At 37.2% G+C, this 24,038-nt stretch overlaps 1 protein-coding gene across 1 annotated transcript in view; it reads right to left on the bottom strand.

Moving 5' to 3' along the window:
- The window catches only part of ZDS (zeta-carotene desaturase), a 91,823-nt gene that overhangs the window by 23,376 nt on the left and 44,409 nt on the right, over window positions 1-24,038 (bottom strand). The window contains exons 6-8 of the mRNA XM_090016409.1: window positions 9,584-9,688; window positions 789-1,033; window positions 609-696 (exon numbers count right to left, since the gene is read on the bottom strand). Coding sequence (XP_089872535.1) covers window positions 609-696; window positions 789-1,033; window positions 9,584-9,688 — 438 coding nt within the window. The remainder of the gene's footprint in view (window positions 1-608; window positions 697-788; window positions 1,034-9,583; window positions 9,689-24,038) is intronic.

Raw genomic sequence — 24,038 nt, 5'->3', positions numbered from 1 at the left:
TGAATGCATAGAAAACTGAATTTAAGCACGATATTGTTCCTTCACAACTCTGAAATAGAATTATGTAACCATGCAGATGCTCAGGAATATCATAAATAGTGTACACTAGTTTATTTAGAAAACTCCATCTAGTCCCAATCAATAGGAAACATGGTTCAAAAGGATTTGAAAAGATGAACAGAAATAAAAGTCATCAAACAAGTCCGTCAGACCTGGAGAAGAATACAGAAATATAAACTCAATTCACAATAGATGCTTCATGATTTTTATCGGTTTGCTTGGTCAGACCTCAGTGTTGGCCATACATATCATGGATAGTCAAAAGGCTTATCCTTCATTTTGATTTACACAAATTTAGGCTAAATTAGGTGTGACATAGAATACTCAGAACAGTTTGAGTACAGGGTGAAATAACTTAAATAAAGAAAAAGGAAAAAAACATGGCCGTAAAAGTTCATGCATACCAACGAAAATATGCACACAAATGAAATTTTCATAATCAGATTTTGAGAAATATGTCACTCTCCAATTGAATTAGTTTGACAAAGCATTGGTTTGTAGGGGGGGTTGGGATGGTGTTGGCAGGGAGGAATAAACAAGGGATATACCTTTGACATTGCAAGGCCTGTAACATATGCTTCACCATCAGTGGATTTATCATAACATATCTCTCTACATCCCCATCGAAGATGGAACCTACAGGAGAGGAAAAACATTAGACAAGGGTACCAAAAAACATACATTAAAGTAGCACCAAAATGATGACATATGACAAAAGATTTCCCTACCTGCCTCCCTTATTAATTATATACTTTTGTATGGGACCACTCAAGAAGTTATCAGGAGAACCCTTCAACATGCGCAGCAAGGAAGCCTCCGTTTTAGTGGCAAAGAAGCCAAAAACAGTGAGCATACAACGGGCACTAATATTATCACAATTAATAAATCCGAGGGCATAAGCAACAGGATCCCACATTCTTTGGATACTTAAGCGGGTACCACCTTTGGACAAAAACCAGTCGGAGAAACTAATCTGAAAGTGTAAGCAACAATAAAAGAGTTAATAATATGATAATGTACAAAAACAAACAAACAAATAAATTAAAAGTGGATGCATGAGATGAAGCAAATTAGTTTGTCAGATTTCAAACATTTACCACCAACCAATACACTGTAAAATAAACTAAGCATCCAACGATCAAACTGGCTGAAGAGAAATACAATCTACTGAAAGCAAAAATTAAACAAGTGCTACTTTAACTTCCAGGCAGCATGTGTAAACCTATGTCACACGGATTCTTTAAAAGGGACGCCGCACCCACATCGATGCGATGCAACGAGGGTGAGGCATTCATTAAAATTTGCTGCACCAGGTGCGGTCAACCCGCACATAGGGTTATATTTGACCAAAATAGACTCGGTCAACTTTGACAGAGTCTATTTTGGTCAAATTTAAAAAAAAGGGTTTGGGGGGGGGGGGGGGGTGTTAGGGTATAATCCCCCCCCCCTTCCCCTCCTCGGCTCCGACTCCTCTCCTCTCCTCTTCCAACGGCGGCAACAACGATAACAAAGGGACCCCTCCTCTCCTTTTCTGATGGTGACGACGAAGGACCTCCTCCTCTCTTCCTCCTCCTTTGATGGCGGCGGCGATGGCGACGACGAAGGTGGCTTAGGTACATCTCTCTCTTTGTTCCTCCTTCTCCTCCTCTCTTTCTTTTTCTTCCTTTTGCTCCTCCTTTTGTCTTTCTTCTTCCTTCTCCTCCTCCTCCTTTTGTCTTTCTTCTTCTTCCTCCTCATCCCCTCATTAGCATAAGGGTCAAACCCAGGCTTGCTGGGTTTGGCTCCTGAGTTTGATTCTGCTGAAGCCAGACCTGGGTTTGGTTATATATATACCCTCCCCACACCCAAGTTTTTTAAGCTGTTGCATTGCCACATCCATACCCGCACCTATGTCACGTAGGTGTAAACACATACATCTTTAAACTATGTTTCTGTCAAGAAGAAAATTTTCTGCCCAGGAATGAATGTTTGCCCTGGGAAATTGTACTTTTTGGTATGTTTGCAAGGGTTGCTTTCTTAAAAATGCAGAATGATTGCAAAGAACCATTACATATAAAATACAAATATGAACAGAGTTCTGGGGCTAGTACTCAATGTCTTCAATTTTCTTTAACTGCAAGTGAAAGACTGAGCCATTTATTTAGAAAAAACCCATAGCTTAACAGTTATCAAGAGCCAGCACTATAGACATCAGTTAGAAACCTATTCATCCAATTCAAATTCATAATACATGAGAATTACAGTATATCTTAATCTTGGATTCTCATATGGACACTCACTCATGCACGCACACATAGCACAGAAAGTGCCAGTTGTCTGGAACAAGTACATTATTGATAAGAAGAATGAAAGTAATTATAATCCATGAAAGTTTATGGAAGCACATTTCAGCTCAGAGCTACCTAAATATTCTGCTGCTAGATAAATGAATAAGGGATATTTTTTAATTTTACATGATAGTATACATGTAAGACTTATTCACTATTTTTGACTAATTTCATATTATTATTAAGCAGGGGCAGTATTGTAATTTAAGATATAAAACCAGCATCTCCATTGCTAAGGGAAAGTATGGAATTTATATTTTAACAGAGGCTCCTATGAAGAATCACCATCTACTTCCATCAGATGTTTAGAGTCTTGAAGTCCTAGTCAAGTTTACCTTAAAAAATCCTTAGAAGTGCTGTAAGATCGTCAGTTGTCTTTTGTTCATGATGGTGTTTTCAGTTCATTTCAAAGTTGCAGAGTATTTAAGAATCACCTTTTACCTTTTAAAGAAAAATTAAATGAACAAGACTTTCCTTTTTCATACTGTTCATTTTGTTGTGTTGAGAGTGAATCCTTCCAAGTGTTTTTGTATTTAATTCTTGAAATTATTTGCCTTTTATTGATTATTATTCACGGCATGCTTGAATTTTCTTTATGAGACAAAAAATGTACTCCAAAAGCTCAAATACAACAACAACAACAACAACAACTATGCCTTCATCCCAAAACAATTGGGGTCGGCGATATGAACCAAAAAAGAAAATCATTCTGGGTCTTCCACATGAATCCTTCTCCTCCAATCATTTCTATCCAATGCCATGTCCTCGGTGAGGTTCAAAGCATTCATATCATTTCCTATCATCTTCATCCAAGCCTTCCTAGGCCTACCCCGACCTCTTTTAACTAATATATTTTCCCATTTCTCCATCCTTCTAACTGAAGCATCATTAGGCCTTCGCCGAATATGTCCAAACCACCGTAAACGATTCTCTCTCGTCTTATTTTCAATAGGTGCAACGCCTACCTTCTTACGTATCTCCTCATTCTGAATCTTATCTTTTATTGTATTTCCACACATCCATCTAAGCATACGCATCTGTAATGAAATATGCGGAAAAACTAAGAGTGCATTAAGCACTTACAACATTCACTAATGAACAAACAAAAAGGGCTAACACCCAAACCCACAAGAGACAACACAACATAAAAATATAAATGTCTCTTATTGAAAAAGAGAGAGAGCTCTCCAGAGTGAAGAATACAAGAGGGGTTCACCCCTATATATACACAAATGAAGGAGAGGGTGGATGGCCATAAGGCCTTAAAAGGAGAGCCACCTAGGGGCTCCCCATGTAGTCGTTGGGAGCCCCCAACGGTCACAAATGTGACCGTTGGGGGCCCCATCGACTCCATGGTGGGGCCCCTTTTGTGTGAGCAAAAAACATAAAAACAAAAAATATAAATTACAAAAAAATAAAAGGGAAAATAAAAAAAGAAGAATAACAAGTACCCCTATCGGGTACTTGTGAAATGACTAAAATACCCCTATCGGGTATTTTAGACAATTACATATATATATATAAACATATATATATATGAATTACATGTATTTTAACACCCTCCCTCAAGCTTTACGGGGATATAACCGAAAGCTTGTTAAGGAGAAACAAAAAACGAGGAGCAGCAAGGGCCTTAGTGAAGAAGTCCGCCAACTGATACTCAGATGTGACGTAAGGTAGTGCTATGGTTCCTCTTAGGTATTCATCACGTACGTAATGGCAGTCCATCTCAATATGCTTAGTACGCTCATGGAAGGTGTGATTGCTTGCAATATAGATTGCGCTTTTGTTGTCACAACACATCTTCGAAGGAGTGGAGATGACAATGCCCATATCATTGAGGAGACTTCTTAACCACACAAGTTCCATGGTTGTAGTGGCCATAGCACGATATTCCGCTTCCGTTGAGAACAAGGATACTTTGTGCTGCTTCTTGCATCTCCAAGAAATCATAGAGTCACCTAAGAAAACACAAAATCCCGTAGTTGAGACTCGATCATTGGGATTTCCTCCCCAATCAGCATCAGTATAAGCAATTAAATCAAGTGACGAGGCAGAGGAAAGAAAAACTCTCTTAGTTATGGTGTTTTTGATATATCTAACGATCCTTAAGACTGCACTCATGTGCACGGTTGTAAGAGCATGTTGAAACTGACTGACAGAGTCGACGGCATGAGCTATGTCTGGCCGAGTGATGGATAAGTAGGTTAGAGACCCAACAAGTTGCCGGTAGGGAGTAGGATCCTCGAGAGGTGTTCTATCTTCCAACCTTAATTTTGCATTGATGACTTCTGGGGTTTTTGTCTTCTTATCATCGGAGATACCAGATTTTGAACAGATGTCAGCAGCAAGTTTCATCTGAGAGAGAATGTACCCTCGAGGAGAGTACGCTACTTCAATCCCTAAAAAATATCTTAAGAAACCAAGGTCAGACATGTCAAAATTTTCTTTCAAAACCTTCTTAATATCATTAATGCCTTGCTCATCACTTCCAGTGATGATCATATCATCAACATAAAGTAGTAAAATAACTACTGAAGACCCTGCACTTTTCACAAACAAAGCAGTGTCAGTATAACATGAACGAAAATTCAAACTTATCATTACATTACTAAATCTATCATGCCAAGCCTTTGGGGCTTGTTTTAAACCATATAATGTCTTCTTAAGTTTGAGAATTTTATCTTTACCAATACACACTCCTGGTGGAGGATCCATATAAACTTCTTCATTTAATTCGCCATTTAGGAAAGCATTCTTAACATCTAGTTGATAGATAGGCCATTTTTTGACTGATGTCACGACGATAAGAGTCCTAACACTGGTCATCCTAGCTACGGGTGCAAAAGTTTCTTCATAATCTATACCGTATTCATGAGCATATCATTTTGCTACTAATCGGGCTTTATAGCGTTTTAATGAACCATCACTTTTAGTTTTAATTTTGAAGACCCATCTATATCCAATCGATCTCTTTCTAGTGGGTAATGAAGTTATTTCCCAAGTTTTTGCCTTTTCAAGGGCACTAAGTTCTAAGTCCATGGCTTCAACCCATTGGGGAATGTTTTTGGCTTCATTATAATGTGAAGGTTCATGAAATGAGTGTAATGCAATTAGACATGCTCTATATCTTGGAGTTACAGACTCATAGGAAACAAACCTATTAGGAGGATTGGAGATTCGGTCGGATCTCCTTAAAGAAGTTTCTTCTATATTGGATCCTTGAGAGTATTTTTCTAAGGCGCTCATTTGAGCTTGTTGACCACGCTTAACATAGGTTTGGATTGGTCTATCACTTTCATCTTCAATATTGTCAAGAGGAACATCCTCTAGGTCATTCAACGACTCATTAGAGATTTCCTCTTCTCGAGGAGTCTCATCTTCTTGGGAAAGAAGATCAAATAAGAAAGCATATTCACTTTCGTCAATATCTTTTGTTTTCATAAAACCATTTTCATTTTCCAAAAAGGTTACATCTTTGGATACATAGAGTTTGTTATTTTTCAAGTCAAAACATCTAAAGCCCTTTTGATTTTCTCCATATCCTAAGAAAACACATTCAATAGCTTTAGGAGATAATTTGTCTCTTTTATGAGTAAGGACAAAACATTTACACCCGAAAATTCTTAATCTATTGAAATCGGGTGTTCTTTCAAATAGTTTTTCATATGGAGATGTATTTTGTAAGGATGAAGATATCATTCTATTTATTAAGTAAGTTGAGGTTAAGGCCGCTTCGGCCCAAAAACTCTTTGGAATTTCTTTAGAAATAAGGAGTGACCTAGTGGTTTCCATGATGTGTCTATGCTTTCTTTCGGCTAAACCATTTTTTTGAGGAGTCCTAGGATACGATCTTTGATGACAAATTCCATTTATTTTTAAATAATTTTGAAATTCATTTGATAGATATTCTCCACCTGAATCGGATCTAAGAGTAGAGATATTACTTGAAAATTGATTTTTGACTATCATATGAAATTTCTTGAAGAAGTCAAAGACTTCGGATTTTAAATTGAGAAAGTAGATCCACACATATCTAGTGTAGTCATCAATGAAAGTAACGTAATAGGAGTATCCTCCTTTAGACATGACCGGAGAAGGACCCCAAATGTCGGAATGGACTAACTCAAAAGGTCTTTTGGACACAAAGGTTCGATTTGGAAACGGGGTGGATTTCATTTTGCCAAAAATACAACTCTTGCAAACAAAATGTTTCTCATTACAAAATTGCTTTCCAAATGGAAAGGAGTACATTTTTGAGAAACTTGGATGTCCAAGTCTTTGATGCCAAATTTCAATATTTTTATCTTGGACATGGTTACAAAAAGAGTTGGTGGGAAGTTTCAAGTTGCTCATGTAATAGAGATCTCCCCTCCTATGGCCTTGCCCAATCTGCTTCCCGGACCGGAGATCCTGTATAGAGCAATCCGTAGTTGAGAAGGAGATTTCACATCCATGATCACATATTTGAGCAACAGAGAGGAGATTTAAATTAAGTTGAGGTACCACTCTCACGTTTGGCACAAAGAAATCTTTAGAAAAATTTAAGGTTCCAAAACTTTTTACTTGTAAAGATGTACCATCGACGGTTGAAACATACGAGTTTTTAGAGTTATTACACAAATCGAAAAGCTCATTTTCAAGAGGAGTCATATGAAAGGAAGCTCCAGAATCAAGGATCCAAGAAGACATACATGGAGGAAAGGAAGAAGCTATGGCGGCACCCGAGGTTGATGGAATCTTGAGTAGAGTTTGTAGTGCTTCCGATAGTTGGGCAAGAGAAAAAGACTCCTTCCCTTTGATAGTTTCCTCCTTCTTTTGAGTAGCTTCTTCAACGGAGGCAACCTTGTTTTTAGGTGCTTCATTCAACTTAGGGCAATTAGGTCTTATGTGACCCGATTCTTGTCAATGATGGCAAATGGCTTTTCTATAGTTGCCATTATAATTATGTTGCCTTCCAAAGTATGGAGGCTTATAGGTTTTTACATGATTGTCGGGTTTAGATACGGCCAAAACATCATCTCCTCCTTTAATCATGCCAAGACGAGTTTCTTCTTGACATATTTCGGCTATGGCATCTTCCAAGGGAAGAGGCTTAGATCTATGAAGAAGGGAAGAACTAACTTGTTCATATTCGGGCCTAACCCCGTGTAGAAATTGGAAAAAGTGTTCTTTTTCCATTTGTTCTCTTCTTAGTTCCACGTCCACACTAGAAACCCACTTTGGTTCTAGTAAAGATAACTCATCCCATAAGGGTCCAAGAGTGCTATAGTAGTCTCTTACACTCATTTCTCTTTGCTTGATAGTCCGGATTTTTTCTTGAAGAAAGAATTGACGAGCAAGGTCTTTTTGAGTAAACATACCTTTCATAAAGAACCATGCTTCATTAGCCATCCGAAACTTAGCAATGTTGGCGCAAATCTTGAGCTCCACATTGTTCATGAACAAAGCAAGAATCTTCGCATGCTTACTTTCCCAATCTTCCACTTTAGATTGGTGATCTTCAATGGCCTTCATGCGAGCATTTCCTTCAAGAGCTTTCTCTTGATCACCATCCATCTTAGTGAGTTGGAGTTGTGGTTCCGGAATGGTGCCCATAACATATCCCAAAGTTTTTTACCTTTGAGGTTGTTCTCCATGGCGGCGGCCCACATCATGTAGTTGGAGCCATTGAGCTTGAAGGAGAGATCAATCTTTTGTTCCCCTTCCATTTAATCACTCACAAGAGAACAAACAAAGAGAGATACAAAAACCAATAATATAACTACTCAACTAGCTATATTAAGAAGAAGAGCATACACAAGGCTCTGATTAAATGGAAAAACTAAGAGTGCATTAAGCACTTACAACATTCACTAATGAACAAACAAAAAGGGCTAACACCCAAACCCACAAGAGACAACACAACATAAAAATATAAATGTCTCTTATTGAAAAAGAGAGAGAGCTCTTCAGAGTGAAGAATACAAGAGGGGTTCACCCCTATATATACACAAATGAAGGAGAGGGGGGATGGCCATAAGGCCTTAAAAGGAGAGCCACCTAGGGGCTCCCCATATAGTCGTTGGGAGCCCCCAACGGTCACAAATGTGACCGTTGGGGCCCCATCGACTCCATGGTGGGGCCCCTTTTGTGTGAGCAAAAAACATAAAAACAAAAAATATAAATTACAAAAAAATAAAAGGGAAAATAAAAAAAGAAGAATAACAAGTACCCCTATCGGGTACTTGTGAAATGACTAAAATACCCCTATCGGGTATTTTAGACAATTACATATATATATAAACATATATATATATATATATATATGAATTACATGTATTTTAACAGCATCTCAGCTACACTCATTTTTTGAATATGATGTCTCTTGGCAGCCCAACATTCCGTACAATATAGTAAAGCGAGCCTAATAGTTGTCCTATAAAACTTTTCCTTCAACCGCAATGGCATTCTACGATCGCACAACACTCCAGTTGCACTTTTCCATTTCATCCACCCAACCTTTATCCTATGATTTACATCTCCATCAATTTCTCCATACTTTTGAATGATAGATCCCAAATATTTGAAACAATCATCCACCAGTATTTCTTGCTCACCAAGCTTCACTACACTCCCATCACTACTTCGTTGTTTACTAAATCGACATTCCATATATTTTGTCTTACTCTTACTCAACTTAAAACCTCTTGCTTCCAATGTCTGTCTCCATAATTCTAACTTAGCATTAACCCCAGCTCTAGACTCATCAATCAAAACAATATCATCAGCAAACAACATACACCATGACACATTTTCTTGAATTGATCTCGTAAGCTCATCCATCACTATAGCAAATAGGAAAGGGCTTAAAGCAGATCCTTGATGTAACACAACCGTTATAGGAAAATTGGTTGTCACCTCTCCACAAGTGCGGACATTGGTTACTACTCCTTCATACATATCTTTAATTAAACTAATGCTATGTTAAAATTAAATACATAAAAAAATTCATAGCAATGGGATTGGAGAATTCAAACCCACTGTTTCTAAACAATTTCTCCAGGATAATCAGTTTAACCATGAAATTTCTTGCCTATATGCACCATAAAAAGAGGCTTAATTATGCCTCCTAAAAAATATAAACTGCTTCTGCTGAATCGATATCCAAAACTTTTTTTAGTAAATCTTGAAGCATTAGTCATGCAATAGCTTACACTATCAAGGTTCCGAATGTCCTCCATTGCTCCATCAGGATCAATAAGTGCCTTCACAATTGGACTTGTTGCAAGAGCAAATGCATTCCTTGCTTTGTCATATGTCTGCCATGAACCAAGAACACTCACTGTTAGAAAATAATGATTGACAAAACATAAGCCATTTTATGCCAATATAGATGTGCAAGAGGAAATTAATATATGTATATAAAATGCCTCAGGGATGAGGAAGGAGCCATCAAAATTTTAAAACAACAACAAATGAAAGAAAATGTACAGGTGAAGAACATTTTTCAAAGATCTATCAGAAACCCATCCAAGGATGTGCAAATAATGTTAAATGTGTCACAAAAGCAACATCTGGTTCACTAAGTAGAACAATCAAATGAATACATGTTTACAAACATGTACACACATTGCAACTACTTGGGAACCAAGCACCTCCAGTCAAATCCTAAACGCACAGAAACATAGTAGCCAAATGCAACAGAACCATTTATACCAGACAGTACCCAAGCAAAAAGAGTGCATGCTCAAAGATCAACAACCCATATACAACATTTCTATTTACAGGTTAAGAAGAAAAGGTGTCAGCAATTTTTCACATAATTATGTGCAAAAAGAATATTAGTCAACAGAGTATTTCTAGAGAAGCAACATAAAAACTGGACCCAAGAATATTAACCTAATATAATAATCCAAAACTTTTGTAGAAATTGCAATGTTATGCAGATACAAGCATGTGAACTCGGATTGCATGTTCTACATTTGAGACTTAAACAGGAAAATAGCAAACAAAAAGTAAAGAAGACATGATATAGAAAGAAGGAATTACTGGAAAACCCCTAATGTTGGAAATGACAGAACTGTTCTCAAGATGACACATCCAAACATGCAAGAGTCGAGAATAGCCTATTCATACATTTGCTAATGGTATTTTTTTTTCATTTACACCCCTCATGGACAATCAAATAACATGAGAAGTGCCTTCAAAAAATGCCCTTGAAGGGCATCAGAAGGATAATCTGGCCTATCATGCGATAATCACAGGATTTGCATGGCAGAAAACTAGAACTTACTACAGCTCTAATAAAAACAGAAAGCATTAAAAATTAGTCATCCAGCTACATTTTTCAATTGGCGAAGTCACAACAAATGTGTTGTGAGCCTAATGATAAAGCCAACTATCCAAGTAGGGATGTCAATGTTAAAATGTACAATTTGTAAATATATATATATATATACATATACATATATATATCGGTGATCCATCTATTTGTTCTTGTAATTTTTTATTTTTGTTATTTTCTATTTTGGTCAACTCATAGTTGACTAGCCATTGGAGCTAGTCCAATGGCTAGATAATCTAGTCATTGGACTAGCTCCAATGGCTAGAAGACCTCCCTCTTGTTGTATATATAGGGGATCTCCCCCCTTGTGAAGCATGCATTTTGCATCCATTTTGTGAGGATAATTATTTTATATATTGTGCTCTCTTGGTGTGTGCCCTTAGTGGCTCTTTCATGCTTGTCTATTTTGGATTCTTTTGGTGGACATTTTCTCTCTTATGGAGGTTTTGCTCTCTTTACATGGTATCAAAGTCATAGTGCTCTTGATCTTTGAACTCGACAATCTCATTTTTCGTGTGCTCGTGGATCGCTCTTCAAGTGTTTGTGGTGCGGTGTTTATGGTGGCTCAAGTGAATGTGTTTTTTTCGTCACATCAACCTCTTCCCTCTCTCTCTCATCTCTCTTATCTTTATAACCATTCATGTGTTAAAATGTAAAACTGTATATATATGTATATATAATAATATTATATTATTATATATATATATAAATACATTTTAATTTCTTTCTTTTCTGTATTTTTTTTCCTTTATTTTTATTTTTTGTCTTTATGTCATCTAGTTCAGTTTGAACTAGAATGATTGTTGCTAGTCAAGTCCTGTCCAGACTTGACTAGCAATAGAGCTGTTGGACTGACACAGTCCAACAGCTCTTAATAGAGCTGTTGGACTGACACATTCCAACAGCTCTAAATAGAGCTGTTGGACTGTGCCCAACAGCTCTATTGAGTCCTCTTTCAGCTGTGTATATAAAGGGGTGCAGCCCCTCTTGTATTTTACTCCAATGCTTCTTAAGCAATTGGTTTTTCATATCAATAAAGAATACATTTTTATTTTTATTTTGTTTCCAGTTATACCCTTTTTAAGGGTTATGCTTTAGTGTCATTCTTGACACTTGCTCTTGTTAATCAAAGCTCGTGTTTCGAAGATCCCCATTTCATTTCATGGTATCAGAGCCGCGGAAGTACTAAATCTCGAGGAAAAGCTGCCTCGGTTTCCGTGCCCGTTTGCAAAAGTGTTCGCCACTTGAAGAGAAGTGTTTTATCACTTCATTGGAGAAGATTTCACATCTTGTTGTATTGTTTTTTTTTTCTTTCTTTCTCATTTTCCTTCTTGTTTCTCTTCTATCCCTATTCTTTCTCTCCTTGTAATCGATGGATGACAATGATAAAGTCACCATCATGCCTATGAAACTAAGCGATACGAACTATGTAACATGGGCTTCAATCATGAAGCACCATATATGGGGAAAAGGCTTATGGGGGATTGTGGATGGTTCCGATTCGGAACCTAAGCTATCTCTTACTAAAAAGGAGGGAGATAAAGACGTCCCTCTATCGGAAGAAGAGAAAATCAAGGCTATTGCCTCATACGAGAAGAAATGGAAAGAATGGAGAATATCTCATGCGAAGATAATGTCATGGCTTATCAATAGCGTTGACATTAAAAAATGCTCAAGTCTTGCCAAATTTGATCATGCCGATAAGGCATGGGAATACCTTAAGAATATGTATTCCCTTAAAGATATTGCACACGTGTGCAACCTCCAAGAAAAAGTTCGAATGATGACACAAGGAGACAAAACTATTCGTGAATATTACAATGGGTTGTCCGAACTTTGGGAAGAACTTTCCCTTTTAGAACCAAAGTGGCATTGTGCCGAAGACATCGAGCTTCGTCAGAAACAACTCGATGTTGAACATTTTTACCAGTTTATCACTGGATTAAGGCCGGAATTTGAAACCACTAAATCGGCCCTACTTCACCGGGGAAAAATTCCTTCTATTGTTGAAACTATTGAAGAGTTAACAATGGAAGAAAATCGTCTCCGGAAAGGTTCTTTAAAAATTGAAGATGATTCCGTTTTAGCCATGTCTAGACCAGGGAATCATGTTCGATCATATAGGCATCCTCACTTTAACCGACAAAATGGTGACTATGATAAGAAGAAAGTTATTTGTCATCACTGTCATGAACCGGGACACTACAGGCCACAATGTCCCAAACTTAAGGAGCTGAGAGAAAAAAGAGCTGCAATTGCTGGATCGGAGCCTAAAGATCAGGATGCACCAGTTTCCCTGGCCCAACTAATGGAGATCCTTCAGCCTCTCATCAAAGGTGCCTCTTCCTCATCTGAAGCTTCAACCGGCGCAGCAGCCTCATCTTTTTCTGATTTAGGTAAAATTTCTTGGCTTCTTGACTCTGGTGCATCTTTTCATATGACCCCAAATAATCAAAGTCTATCCAAATGTGTTAAAAATAAAACAAGTGTGTCAAAGGTCTTTACTGCTGATGGGACTTCTCTTGAAATAGAAGGAATAGGAGATTTTGAAAAAATTTATAAAACAAAAAAAAAATTTATTCCAGAAATTAGACATGTTCCCAAATTAAATTTAAATCTTTTATCTGTATCTCAAATTTCTGATTATGGGTGTAATATTTCTTTTTCTTCTCATGGTTGTTGGGTACAGGATCGCCAGTCAGGCAAGCTGATTGGGGAAGGCCATAGAGAAGGAGGACTCTATTACATGGATTTTTTGGAAATGCCGAAGAAAGCTTTTTGTTATAATATTCAAAAAATAGAGTTGGAACTGTGGCATAAGAGACTTGGTCACCCACATATAGCCAAAATCCAATATTTTCCAAATCTAGGGAAATTTTGTAACTCTGAATCATTTGATTGTAAAGATTGTATTCTCGGCAAAATGAAAAGATTACCATTTCAGAACAGAACCTTTTTCTCTTCAAGACCACTTGAATTAATACACTCGGATGTTTGGGGTCCTGCACCAGTAATTTCTAAAGGAGGATTTGTTTACTATGTTATTTTTGTCGATGATTTCTCCCGACATACGTGGATGTACTTTCTCAAACATAAGTCTGAAGTATTTTCATACTTTCAAACTTTTCATAATATGGTTAAAAACAAATTTCAAAATGATATTACTATTTTTCGCACAGATTCAGGGGGAGAGTTTTTATCCACAGATTTTCAAAATTATCTTAAATTGCATGGCATCACACATCAAAGATCTTGTCCTTATACACCTCAACAAAATGGACTGGCAGAACGAAAACATCGCCATATTATAGAAACCACTAGAACTTTATTAATAGCAAATCAAGTCCCTAAAGACTTTTGGGCAGAAGCTGCCTTAACTGCCACCTATCTCATTAATAGGATGCCATCTTCTTCGTTACAAAATATCACTCCCATTGAAAAACTTATGAACATTTCTCCAGACTACTCTAGATTAAGAATATTTGGGTGCAAATGTTTCATATTTACTGACAAAAATGATAAACTTTTCCCTCGTGCGATTCCCTGTGCCTTTTTAGGATATGCTGAAAACCAGAAAGGTTATAGATGTTTTGACTTCAAAAATAATAAACTATATGTGTCTAGAAATGTTTCCTTTCTTGAAAAGGAGAGCTTCTTTGATTTTAGAAAATTAAAAGACGTCACTGAGTACTCCTTTTTGCTAGATCTAACATCAACATCTGATGAATATGACCTTGATTGTAACTTTGATGATGATCCAAGAATTATTGATCTTAATGTTGAAAATGAAGAAGTTCATAGAGATACTAGTATTCAATATTTCAGGCGACAAGAGTCTAATACTCCATGTGCACTTGAGAAATATTCTAACATTCCAACTAGACAATCATCCCGAATCTCGAGGCCTCCAGAAAAGTTTGTATCATACGAGTCTTTCTCACCCACATATAGGGCAGTTATTGCATTAATTCACTCATATGAAGAACCATCCACATATTTTCAAGCAAAAAATGATATCAAATGGATAGAAGCCATGAAAGTTGAATTAGATGCACTTGAAAAGGCTTCTACATGGAATATTCAAGATCTTCCTCCAGGGAAGAAAACTATAGGATGTCGATGGGTTTATAAAATTAAAACCAAGAGTGATGGTACTCTTGAAAGATATAAAGCCCGTTTAGTAGCCAAAGGTTATGCCCAAGAATATGGGATTGATTATGAAGAAACCTTTGCTCCGGTGGCTCGTATGACTACTGTCCGAACCTTAATTGCCTTAGCTTCTATCAAAAAATGGTCTATTTTTCAAATGGATGTCAAAAATGCTTTTTTAAATGGAAAGCTAGTTGAAGAAGTATATATGGAACCCCCTCCTGGTCTAAGTATTCCTAAGGGTAAAGTCCTTCGCTTAGAAAAAGCTCTTTATGGACTTAAACAAGCACCAAAAGCTTGGTATGATAGGTTTAGTCGTGTTATGATTGATATTGGTTTTCAATTCTGTTTAACTGACACTGCTTTGTTTATTAAGAATTCTGATGCAGGGATCATTGTGCTTCTTCTCTATGTGGATGATTTGGGCTTGTTAAGATATTTTTTAGGCATTGAAGTTGCTTATTCTCCTAGAGGATATTTATTATCTCAGACTAAATTTGCTTTTGATATTGTTTTCAGGTCTGGTATTACTGATGATAAGAAAGTTGACACTCCAGAAGTTGTTAATGTTAAAATGAAGATTGATGATGGAGAACTTCTTGCAGACCCTACTCCTTACAGACAGCTTGTCGGGGCACTTTCCTATCTATCCATTACCAGACCAGATATAGCACATGCTGTTCATACAGCAAGTCAATTTCAACATGCTCCTACTTCTGTTCATATGGGAGCAGTCATGCGTATTATCAGATACATCAAGTCCTCTCTTTCACGAGGACTTTTCTTATCTTCCTCCTCTTCTCTTGATTTAATTGCATATACTGATGCTGATTGGGGAGGTGATCCCAATAACAGACACTCAACCACTGGCTTTTGTGTCTTTTTAGGGGAATCATTAATCTCGTGGAGGTGTAAAAAGCAGCAGAAGGTATCTCTCTCATCCACCGAAGCTGAATACAGAGCCATGGCAACCACGACCATGGAAGTAGTTTGGCTCCGACGACTGCTTGCTGACATGGGAGTTGAAGCAACAAAGGCTTCACAAATGTGTTGTGACAACAAAAGTGCGATCTACATTGCCAGTAACAGAACATTCCACGAACGCACCAAACACATCGAAATGGATTGTCACTACGTCAGAGAGGAATATCTACACGGGATAATTGATCTGCCATATGTCACTTCAGAATATCAGTTAGCAGACCTCTTTACAAAGCCTCTCGCTGCTCCCCGATTTCACTTTCTCTTAGACAAACTTTCGCTCATTGTACCGTAAGTTTGAGGGGGAGTGTTAAAATGTAAAACTGTACATATATGTATATATAATAATATTATATTATTATATATATATATAAATACATTTTAATTTCTTTCTTTTCTGTATTTTTTTTCCTTTATTTTTATTTTTTGTCTTTATGTCATCTAGTTCAGTTTGAACTAGAATGATTGTTGCTAGTCAAGTCCTGTCCAGACTTGACTAGCAATAGAGCTGTTGGACTGACACAGTCCAACAGCTCTTAATAGAGCTGTTGGACTGACACATTCCAACAGCTCTAAATAGAGCTGTTGGACTGTGCCCAACAGCTCTATTGAGTCCTCTTTCAGCTGTGTATATAAAGGGGTGCAGCCCCTCTTGTATTTTACTCCAATGCTTCTTAAGCAATTGGTTTTTCATATCAATAAAGAATACATTTTTATTTTTATTTTGTTTCCAGTTATACCCTTTTTAAGGGTTATGCTTTAGTGTCATTCTTGACACTTGCTCTTGTTAATCAAAGCTCGTGTTTCGAAGATCCCCATTTCATTTCATCATGGAGGGCAAGGAGAGTGTTACCGTTATACCCATCAAGCTCAATGATACTATGTCATGTGGTCTTCTATCATGAAACACCATATTTGGGGCAAGGGCTTGTGGGGATTAGTGGATGGATCCAATTCAGAACCTAAACTTCTCCTCACCAAAGTAGAAAATGGAAAGGACGTTGCACTCTAAGAGGATGTGAAGACTAAAGCCATAATCGATTATGAGAAAAAGTGAAAAGAGTGGAGAATGGGATATACGAAAATAATGTCTTGGCTTATCAATAGTGTAAACATTAAGAAGTGTTCTAGTTTAGCGAAGTTTGATCATACCAATGATACTTGGGAATATCTTAAAAACATGTATTCACTCAAAAATATCATGCATGTGTGCAACTGACAAGATAAAATTAGAACCATAACTCAACGGGAAATAAACATTAGACAATATTATACTGCTCTATCCAAACTTTGGAAAGAATTGACTATTCTTGAACCAAAGTGGTATTGTCATTTGGATATTGAGCTCTGAAAAAAGCAAATAGATTGGAAGCATTTTCACTAATTCATAAATGGGTTGAAACTTGAAACCCAAGTTTGAAGCCATCAATCGGTTGTTCGCCATAGAGGGAAGATTCTCTCTATTGTTGATATGATCGAAAAACTATGGAGGAAAATAGGTTGAAGAGACACTCACTCAAGAATGATGATGAATCCATCTTAGTTGTATCTAGGCCAAAAACCTATACTCGAACATATAAACTACCTCAATTTGGGAGACAAGGCAATGAGTATGACAACAAGAGGAAAGTCATTTGACCATTGTCATGAACTGGGACATATCAAACCCTTGTGTCCTAAGTCAAGAAAAAGAAAGGAAAATAAGGTGGCTTCGGTTGGCCCACCTCAAGAGACAAAGGACATGAGCAATCCTCAAGATACATATGTTGGAATCATGTCACTATCCTAATTGGTGGAGGCGCTTCAACCTTTTCTTAGAGGATTATCTTCATCACCCGAAGTCGTGGTCTCATCCTACTCTGATCTCAGTAATTCTCCTTGGCTTATTGATTCGGATGCATTGTTTCATATGACTTTCAATCTTGTCATCCTATTCGAATGTCGTACTAATTCGAGCATGTCTAATGTTTTCACTGTCGATTATACATCTCTTGAAATCAAAAGAATAGAAAATTTTGAAAGAAATCTTAAAAATTCCAAAAAAAAAATCAATTACAAAAATTAGATATATTCTCGAACTAAATTTAAATATTTTATCTGTTTCTTAAATATTGAATCATGATGTAATGTCTCATTCTCATCAAATGGTTGTTAGGTGCAGGATCGTCGGTTAGAGAAGCTAATTGGAAAGGCCACAGAGGAGGCCTCTACTACATAGATTTTTTTGGAAATACCCAAGAATGTGTTTTGTTATAATGTCCAAAAAATAGATTTGAATGTATTGCACAAAAGGTTACGACATCTAAATGTATTCAAAATTTCATATTTTCCAAGCTTGAAAAAATTTTGCAACATTGACAATTTTACTTGTAATGATTGTATTATTGACAAAATGAAGAAATTATCATTTCATAAAAGAACTTTTGTTTCTACTAGACCACTTGAATGTTTTGGGTCCGACACCAATCGTATCATAAGGCGAATATGCATATTATGTAATATTTGTGGATGATTTTTCTAGATATACTTGGATTTACTTCCTTACACACAAGTCTACAGTCTTCTTGCATTTCCAAATTTTTTTATAACTTGTAAAAAAGAGGTTTAATAATAAAAAATTTATCTTTTGCAATAATTCAAGGAAAGAATTTTTGTCTAAAGAATTTAAAGATTACCTTAATTTATATGGCATTACACATCAAAGATCTTGCCCGCACACATCGAAACAAAATTTCTTAGTTGAAAGGAAACATAGACACATTGCTGAAACTACAAGAACATTACTTATTGCAAATCATGTACCTAAAGCTTTTTGGGCCGAAGCTGCTTTGACAGTTGTGTATCTTATAAACTGAATGACATCTTCGTAATTACAAAACATCTCTTATATTGAAATTTTTTTCAAACTTATTCCTGATTATTCTAAATTAAGAGTTATTGGATGCAAGTGTTTTGTAATGACTAACAAAAATGATAAGCTTTCTCCTAGGGCTATTCCGACCAAAAAGGTTATAGGTGTTATGATTTTATAAATAAAATTTTGTATGTTTCATAAAATGTGTTTTTTTTAAAAAATAAAAATTTCTTTGATTGTGAAAAAGCTAAGTAATTGAGTACTCCTTTCTATTTGATTTTGTTTCAAAACATGATATTCATGATTGTGATCGTGAGCTTGGTCTTGAAAATGTCGATGAATCAAGAGATTAAATGACTTGTGAAGAGCACCCCCATAGTGGTAAAACCTACTTGCAATACACTAGACGTAGAGCTCAAAAACCTCCATGTGTACTTGAAAAATATTCAAAGATTGGAAGTGAAGATGATATGTAATCTAAGACATCATCTAGAGTATCAAAGTCCCCAGAAAAGTTTGTAGCTTATGACTCCTTTTCATCCAAATATAAAGCATGTATTGCGTTAATTCACTCCTGAGATTTCCCATAAAAAGGCAGATTACAAGCATGGGAGACCCAATTTTTCTTCAAGGGCCCTGTGACCTGTCGTCCCGTGATGTTCAAGAGCAAAGAATCTCGAACTCTTTTCAGACTTCTGGTCCTTCCATGCTTGTGCATCAGTATAGAGCACTCGTCCTATGCTCCTGAATATGTAGAAGTCATGAAAGTAGAATTAGAGGCCTTAGAAAAGGACAAAACTTGGACTCTTCAAAATCTTTCACAGTGAAAGAAACCTATAGGATATAGGTGGTTGTATATGTAATGAATCAAGGTGTGCACTTTAATGCCTAGGATTTTTTATAATTTTTGAAATTGAATTTAAATAAATTTAATGGCAATTTTTAATAACTAATTGATTAATGATGTTTAATTAATTAAAAGACTAGGGTAACACGTTGGATCATAGGAGTGGATCCCATTGTGGATCTCATACCTTTTTAGATAGAGTCCATAGTCTATGTAGGATTTCATAATTTATGGAATTAAATAATTAAGATAATTAATAATTAATTAGAATCTTAGACTAGACTAGACCTTGACTAGTCAACCTAGGTGAGTCATCTAGATTTGGTTAGAGTCCAAATATGAAACCTAAGGTGCAATATCTGGTAGAATTGTGCCTAATTTTTTTATTTAATAAATATAATTTTTATTAAATAAATATATTTTTGTGATAAATAGATATAATGTATATATAATGTAGTATCAGTGGCTGACGTTAACCTTGGATCCAGATCTAGATCATGAACCTAGTAACTGAGGTCCATGATCCCTCCACGATGGGATAAATGATATTTTTTAAAATAATAATAATAAAGTAAGAAATATATATTAATATTAGAAGTGATGTCGGTTTCCTAAGAGAAATAGGACTCTTCCTATTTCTAGAAGGGACGTCCGCTCTAAAAGGAAGAGACCTATTTGGGTTATAAAATAGGTGAGTCTCTCTCTCTCTCAATCACATCTAGGAGAGAAAGAGAGAGAGAGAGGGGCTGAGCTGAGAGAGAGAGAAACGTCACCTCCTCCTTTTATGAATCCACAAGCAAAGGTACATGATTCTCTCTCCATAAATATGATTAAGGGGTTTAGCCTAGAATGAATCAAGCATGGGTTTGAGAAAAAACAAACTTGTGTTTCTATACAGAGATTTTGGATTTATCAAACCTTCATTCTCATCTGCTGATCTAGATATTGATTCCCTGTTTTGGTTTTGATGGGCTTAAAGAAGTGAAACATGCGTTTTCTGTTCTTGAACAGAGATTCGCAGCAGGCATATATATATATATATGTCTGCGTTCTTGAACCGGGAATACAGTGGATTATAAACTTTTAAATGTGTTTGGGTTTAAGATAAAATTCTATTTTTTTTTGAAGAACCAGTTTTCGAAATTGGAATTTCTGGTTAGGTTTAATACATTCATATATTTTTCCTGCGTATGGGTTGATATTTGATATTAAAAAATGTTATACATGATTCAATATACATCCATCAAATTTTTGTGATTGTACTATGAGTTGTACTGTAAACATGAAAATTTAAATGTGCGCTTCATGTTCACTGAAATTTTTGCAATGTTATCTTATTGTGGTAATGTATGAACCACCGTTGGGCCTTTGAAGGCCATGAGCATGTGTTGCTCATGAAATGTTAAATTATAATTTGGATTGCAAAACGATTTGTTTAAAAATTGGTTTTTGAAATAATTACAATGTCGATGTGACAGGGCAAGGGCCCGAATATGTTATTGCATAATGATTTGCATAACTATAAATTAATTAAAACTGGTAAAAAAGATCAAACATTGTAATAATTTTCTTCCTTTGTGTCCCTCTGAAAGGTAGGAACCTTGGATGTCGATCATGGGGGATCTTTAGGATACTAAAGATCATGTACATTTGTTGTCCCCAAGAACCCGATGTGTGGTTCATGTTCCTCTAAAAACTTATATGAATTTGATTTATGCTTTTTCTTGCCTATTTAAATTTTTAGAGGAATTCGTACAAAGAATCTTTGATTCTTACTGAGTACTTTGTATGTTTTTCTCAGGACCAAGAGCTCAGTAATGAGGATGACTGCCATAGGTAGCCTACGAGATCGCATGACTTACGTTAAGTACTTGAGGCCCAGAATCCTTGGGTTTTGGTTTCCGCAATTATTTAAAAAAAAAACACACTTTTCAATGGACATGAGTTGGGGCCGTTACAAAGTTGGTATCAAAGCCAAACCACAAAATCTTGTATTTGAACTATTTTTGTGTACCAAATTGTCTTTTGGTGTTTGAGTCCTGTCAGAAAGTCACGACTCGTACTCCAAAGCAGATTTCATCATTGGTAAGAGCTACCAGGTATTTTTATCATTACTGGTGTGAAATTGTTTAATTTCCATGTTGTTGACCGTAGTGATAGTTTAATTTAATTCCTGATGTGTGAATTAAAAATCTGATGTGATTGCATGGTTATGATTTTTTGCGGGAATCAATCCTAAGGGGGTAGGTTTGATTAGGGTATAAAATCCTGATAATTTTCTATGTTCTAAATACATACCCATACCCGATCTTTGACTTATGTTGCTCTCGTTGACTGGCAGGAGCAGAGGAATTTAATTGTGAATGCCCTCAACACCCTGGCAGTGACGGTGACCACGCACGTCCAGGCGCGGGCGGCACAACAGACGACGTGTGTTCATCCCGCCGAGGTTACTTCAAACCCCGGTGTGGTCACGTTCGAGAAGTTTATGAGGTTGGATCCACCAACTTTCTACGAGAAGGTCGACCCAGAGGCAGATGAGAGTTGGGTCGAGGAGATCGAGAGAGTGTCCGGAGTCCTGTCTGTGCCCGAGGACAGCCAGACTAATTTTGGCACATACCGGTTGAAGTGGTGAAACACCCTGCGACAGGTGAAATACGCTGGAGTGGAGGTTATCCCCTAGGAGACGTTCAGGGAGGAGTTCCTTGATATATACTTTCTTGTATATGCCCGAGGGCGTATACAACAACAGTTTTTTGCTTTGGTTTAGAAGAAAATGAGTTTGGTGGACTACACTACAAAATTTCAGAGCTTGGAGCGCTATTGCCCGAACTTGTTTGTTGATGATAAGGCGAGGGCGGCGAAGTACGTGAGCAAACTGAAGGACGGTCTCCGAGTTTGTGTGATGACGAGTCATCCTACGACTTTCTGTGATGTGATCGAGTCTGCATCCATCCTGAATGAGTGGGAGTGGTTCAATGGTGGATCGCAAAAGAGGGGCAGCAACGGGGGCAGTACTAGTGGCAGAGCAAGGAAGTACCCACCTGGGGGCGGCAAGGCGCAGGGGGGCAAGGCAAAGAGGCAGAGGACCCAACAGAGGGCCCAGCAGAGTCGACCCCAGTAGAGGCAGCAGTAGGGGAAGGCTCAGTTCGTGTGTTGAAGGTGCAATAAGAGTCATCATCAGGGCTCTTGTCCGCTCTTCAAAGGGGTTTGCTATCAGTGTCGGTAGCTTGAACACATCGCCACTTACTATCCGAACAAGCCGGTGGCTCAAGGAGGACAACAGCAGTAGCAACAGTTATAAAAGTAGCAGCAGAGGCCTCAGCAGCAAGCGCAACGGAGGACGAACGGAAGAGTGTACGCTACCACAGTTACTGTGTAGGACGATGAGTCTGACCTGATCGAAGGTATTTTCGTAGTCGTTGACCACTATACTTCTGTGATGTTTGATTTGGGTGTTACATATTTTTTTATTTCATCTTCTTTTGCGAGTTTGCTCGACCTTGTTTCGTCCAGCCTAGAGAACGCTCTTGATGTGATATCTCCGATGGGTGTCTCTACTTGTTGTGGAAAGTATCTTCCTGCAGTTCGACTGGTTATCGAGGGGCATGAGTTGTCTGCTGACCTGATCATACTGGACATGACCTACGACATCATTCTAGATATGGACTGGTTGTCCAAACATAATGCTACCTGTAAACACCCCAAATTTTCTTCATTCATCCTCATACACCCCTTTTCAGCAGATGACAGTCTCCTTAGGAGTCCAACCCTAAGTCTGTCCAAGTTTTGTTGTCATTTTGCCCTTTTGTCAAAAAAAAATACCATTTTACCCCTAGGTCACCTTAGATCCCTACCGGTCAAAGTCGACCAAGCTCATTTTTTAAGTTCAGAACAGTTAGAATGTCTGTCATTTCTAGCTCACCTGAGCTCACGATGAGCGAACCCTATTCATTTCTGACCATTTCAGCTAAAGTTGGTTCATTTTCTCATAAATGAGCTCATTTCTAGCTCGAATCCCAGTCAATTGTTCCCGAGTCAGTTGATCCCAGTCGACCCTATTTCTCTGAGTCTAACTTGAGCTCATCAAGAGTTCAAGTGGTCCAGATTTAGTTCAATTCCATTTTCCGCAGTCTAGGAACCCATTTTAGCTCATTTTAGCTGAAATTGAGCTAAATCTAGCCAGTTGAGCTAGTGTTTGAGCTCTGAAATTAGTTCACCTCAGTATTTCTGACCTTTGTTACAGCTCAAACTCAGCATATTTTTATCACTCACTTCACTCTAGTGGTCATTTCTCGTCATTTCTCTGAGAATTGAACCATTTCTCGGTCCATTAGTCTAAAAGTTTGGTTAAGTTAGTATCATTTTAGTTCACTTGAGTTCAGAAACCCTAGAATTCAGTGTAAACCAATCGAAACTAGGTCAAACCCCATTTTCCAATGTCACTCTATGCTCTGCAGGGGCAAAATCATTTCTCAGACCATGTTTGAAACA

The sequence above is a fragment of the Nuphar pumila genome, chromosome 8 (assembly GCF_984573655.1).
Source record: "Nuphar pumila chromosome 8, dmNupPumi1.hap1.1, whole genome shotgun sequence".
In the NCBI taxonomy this organism is placed as follows: Eukaryota; Viridiplantae; Streptophyta; class Magnoliopsida; order Nymphaeales; family Nymphaeaceae; genus Nuphar; species Nuphar pumila.
This window is presented reverse-complemented; position numbering and strand designations above follow the sequence as displayed.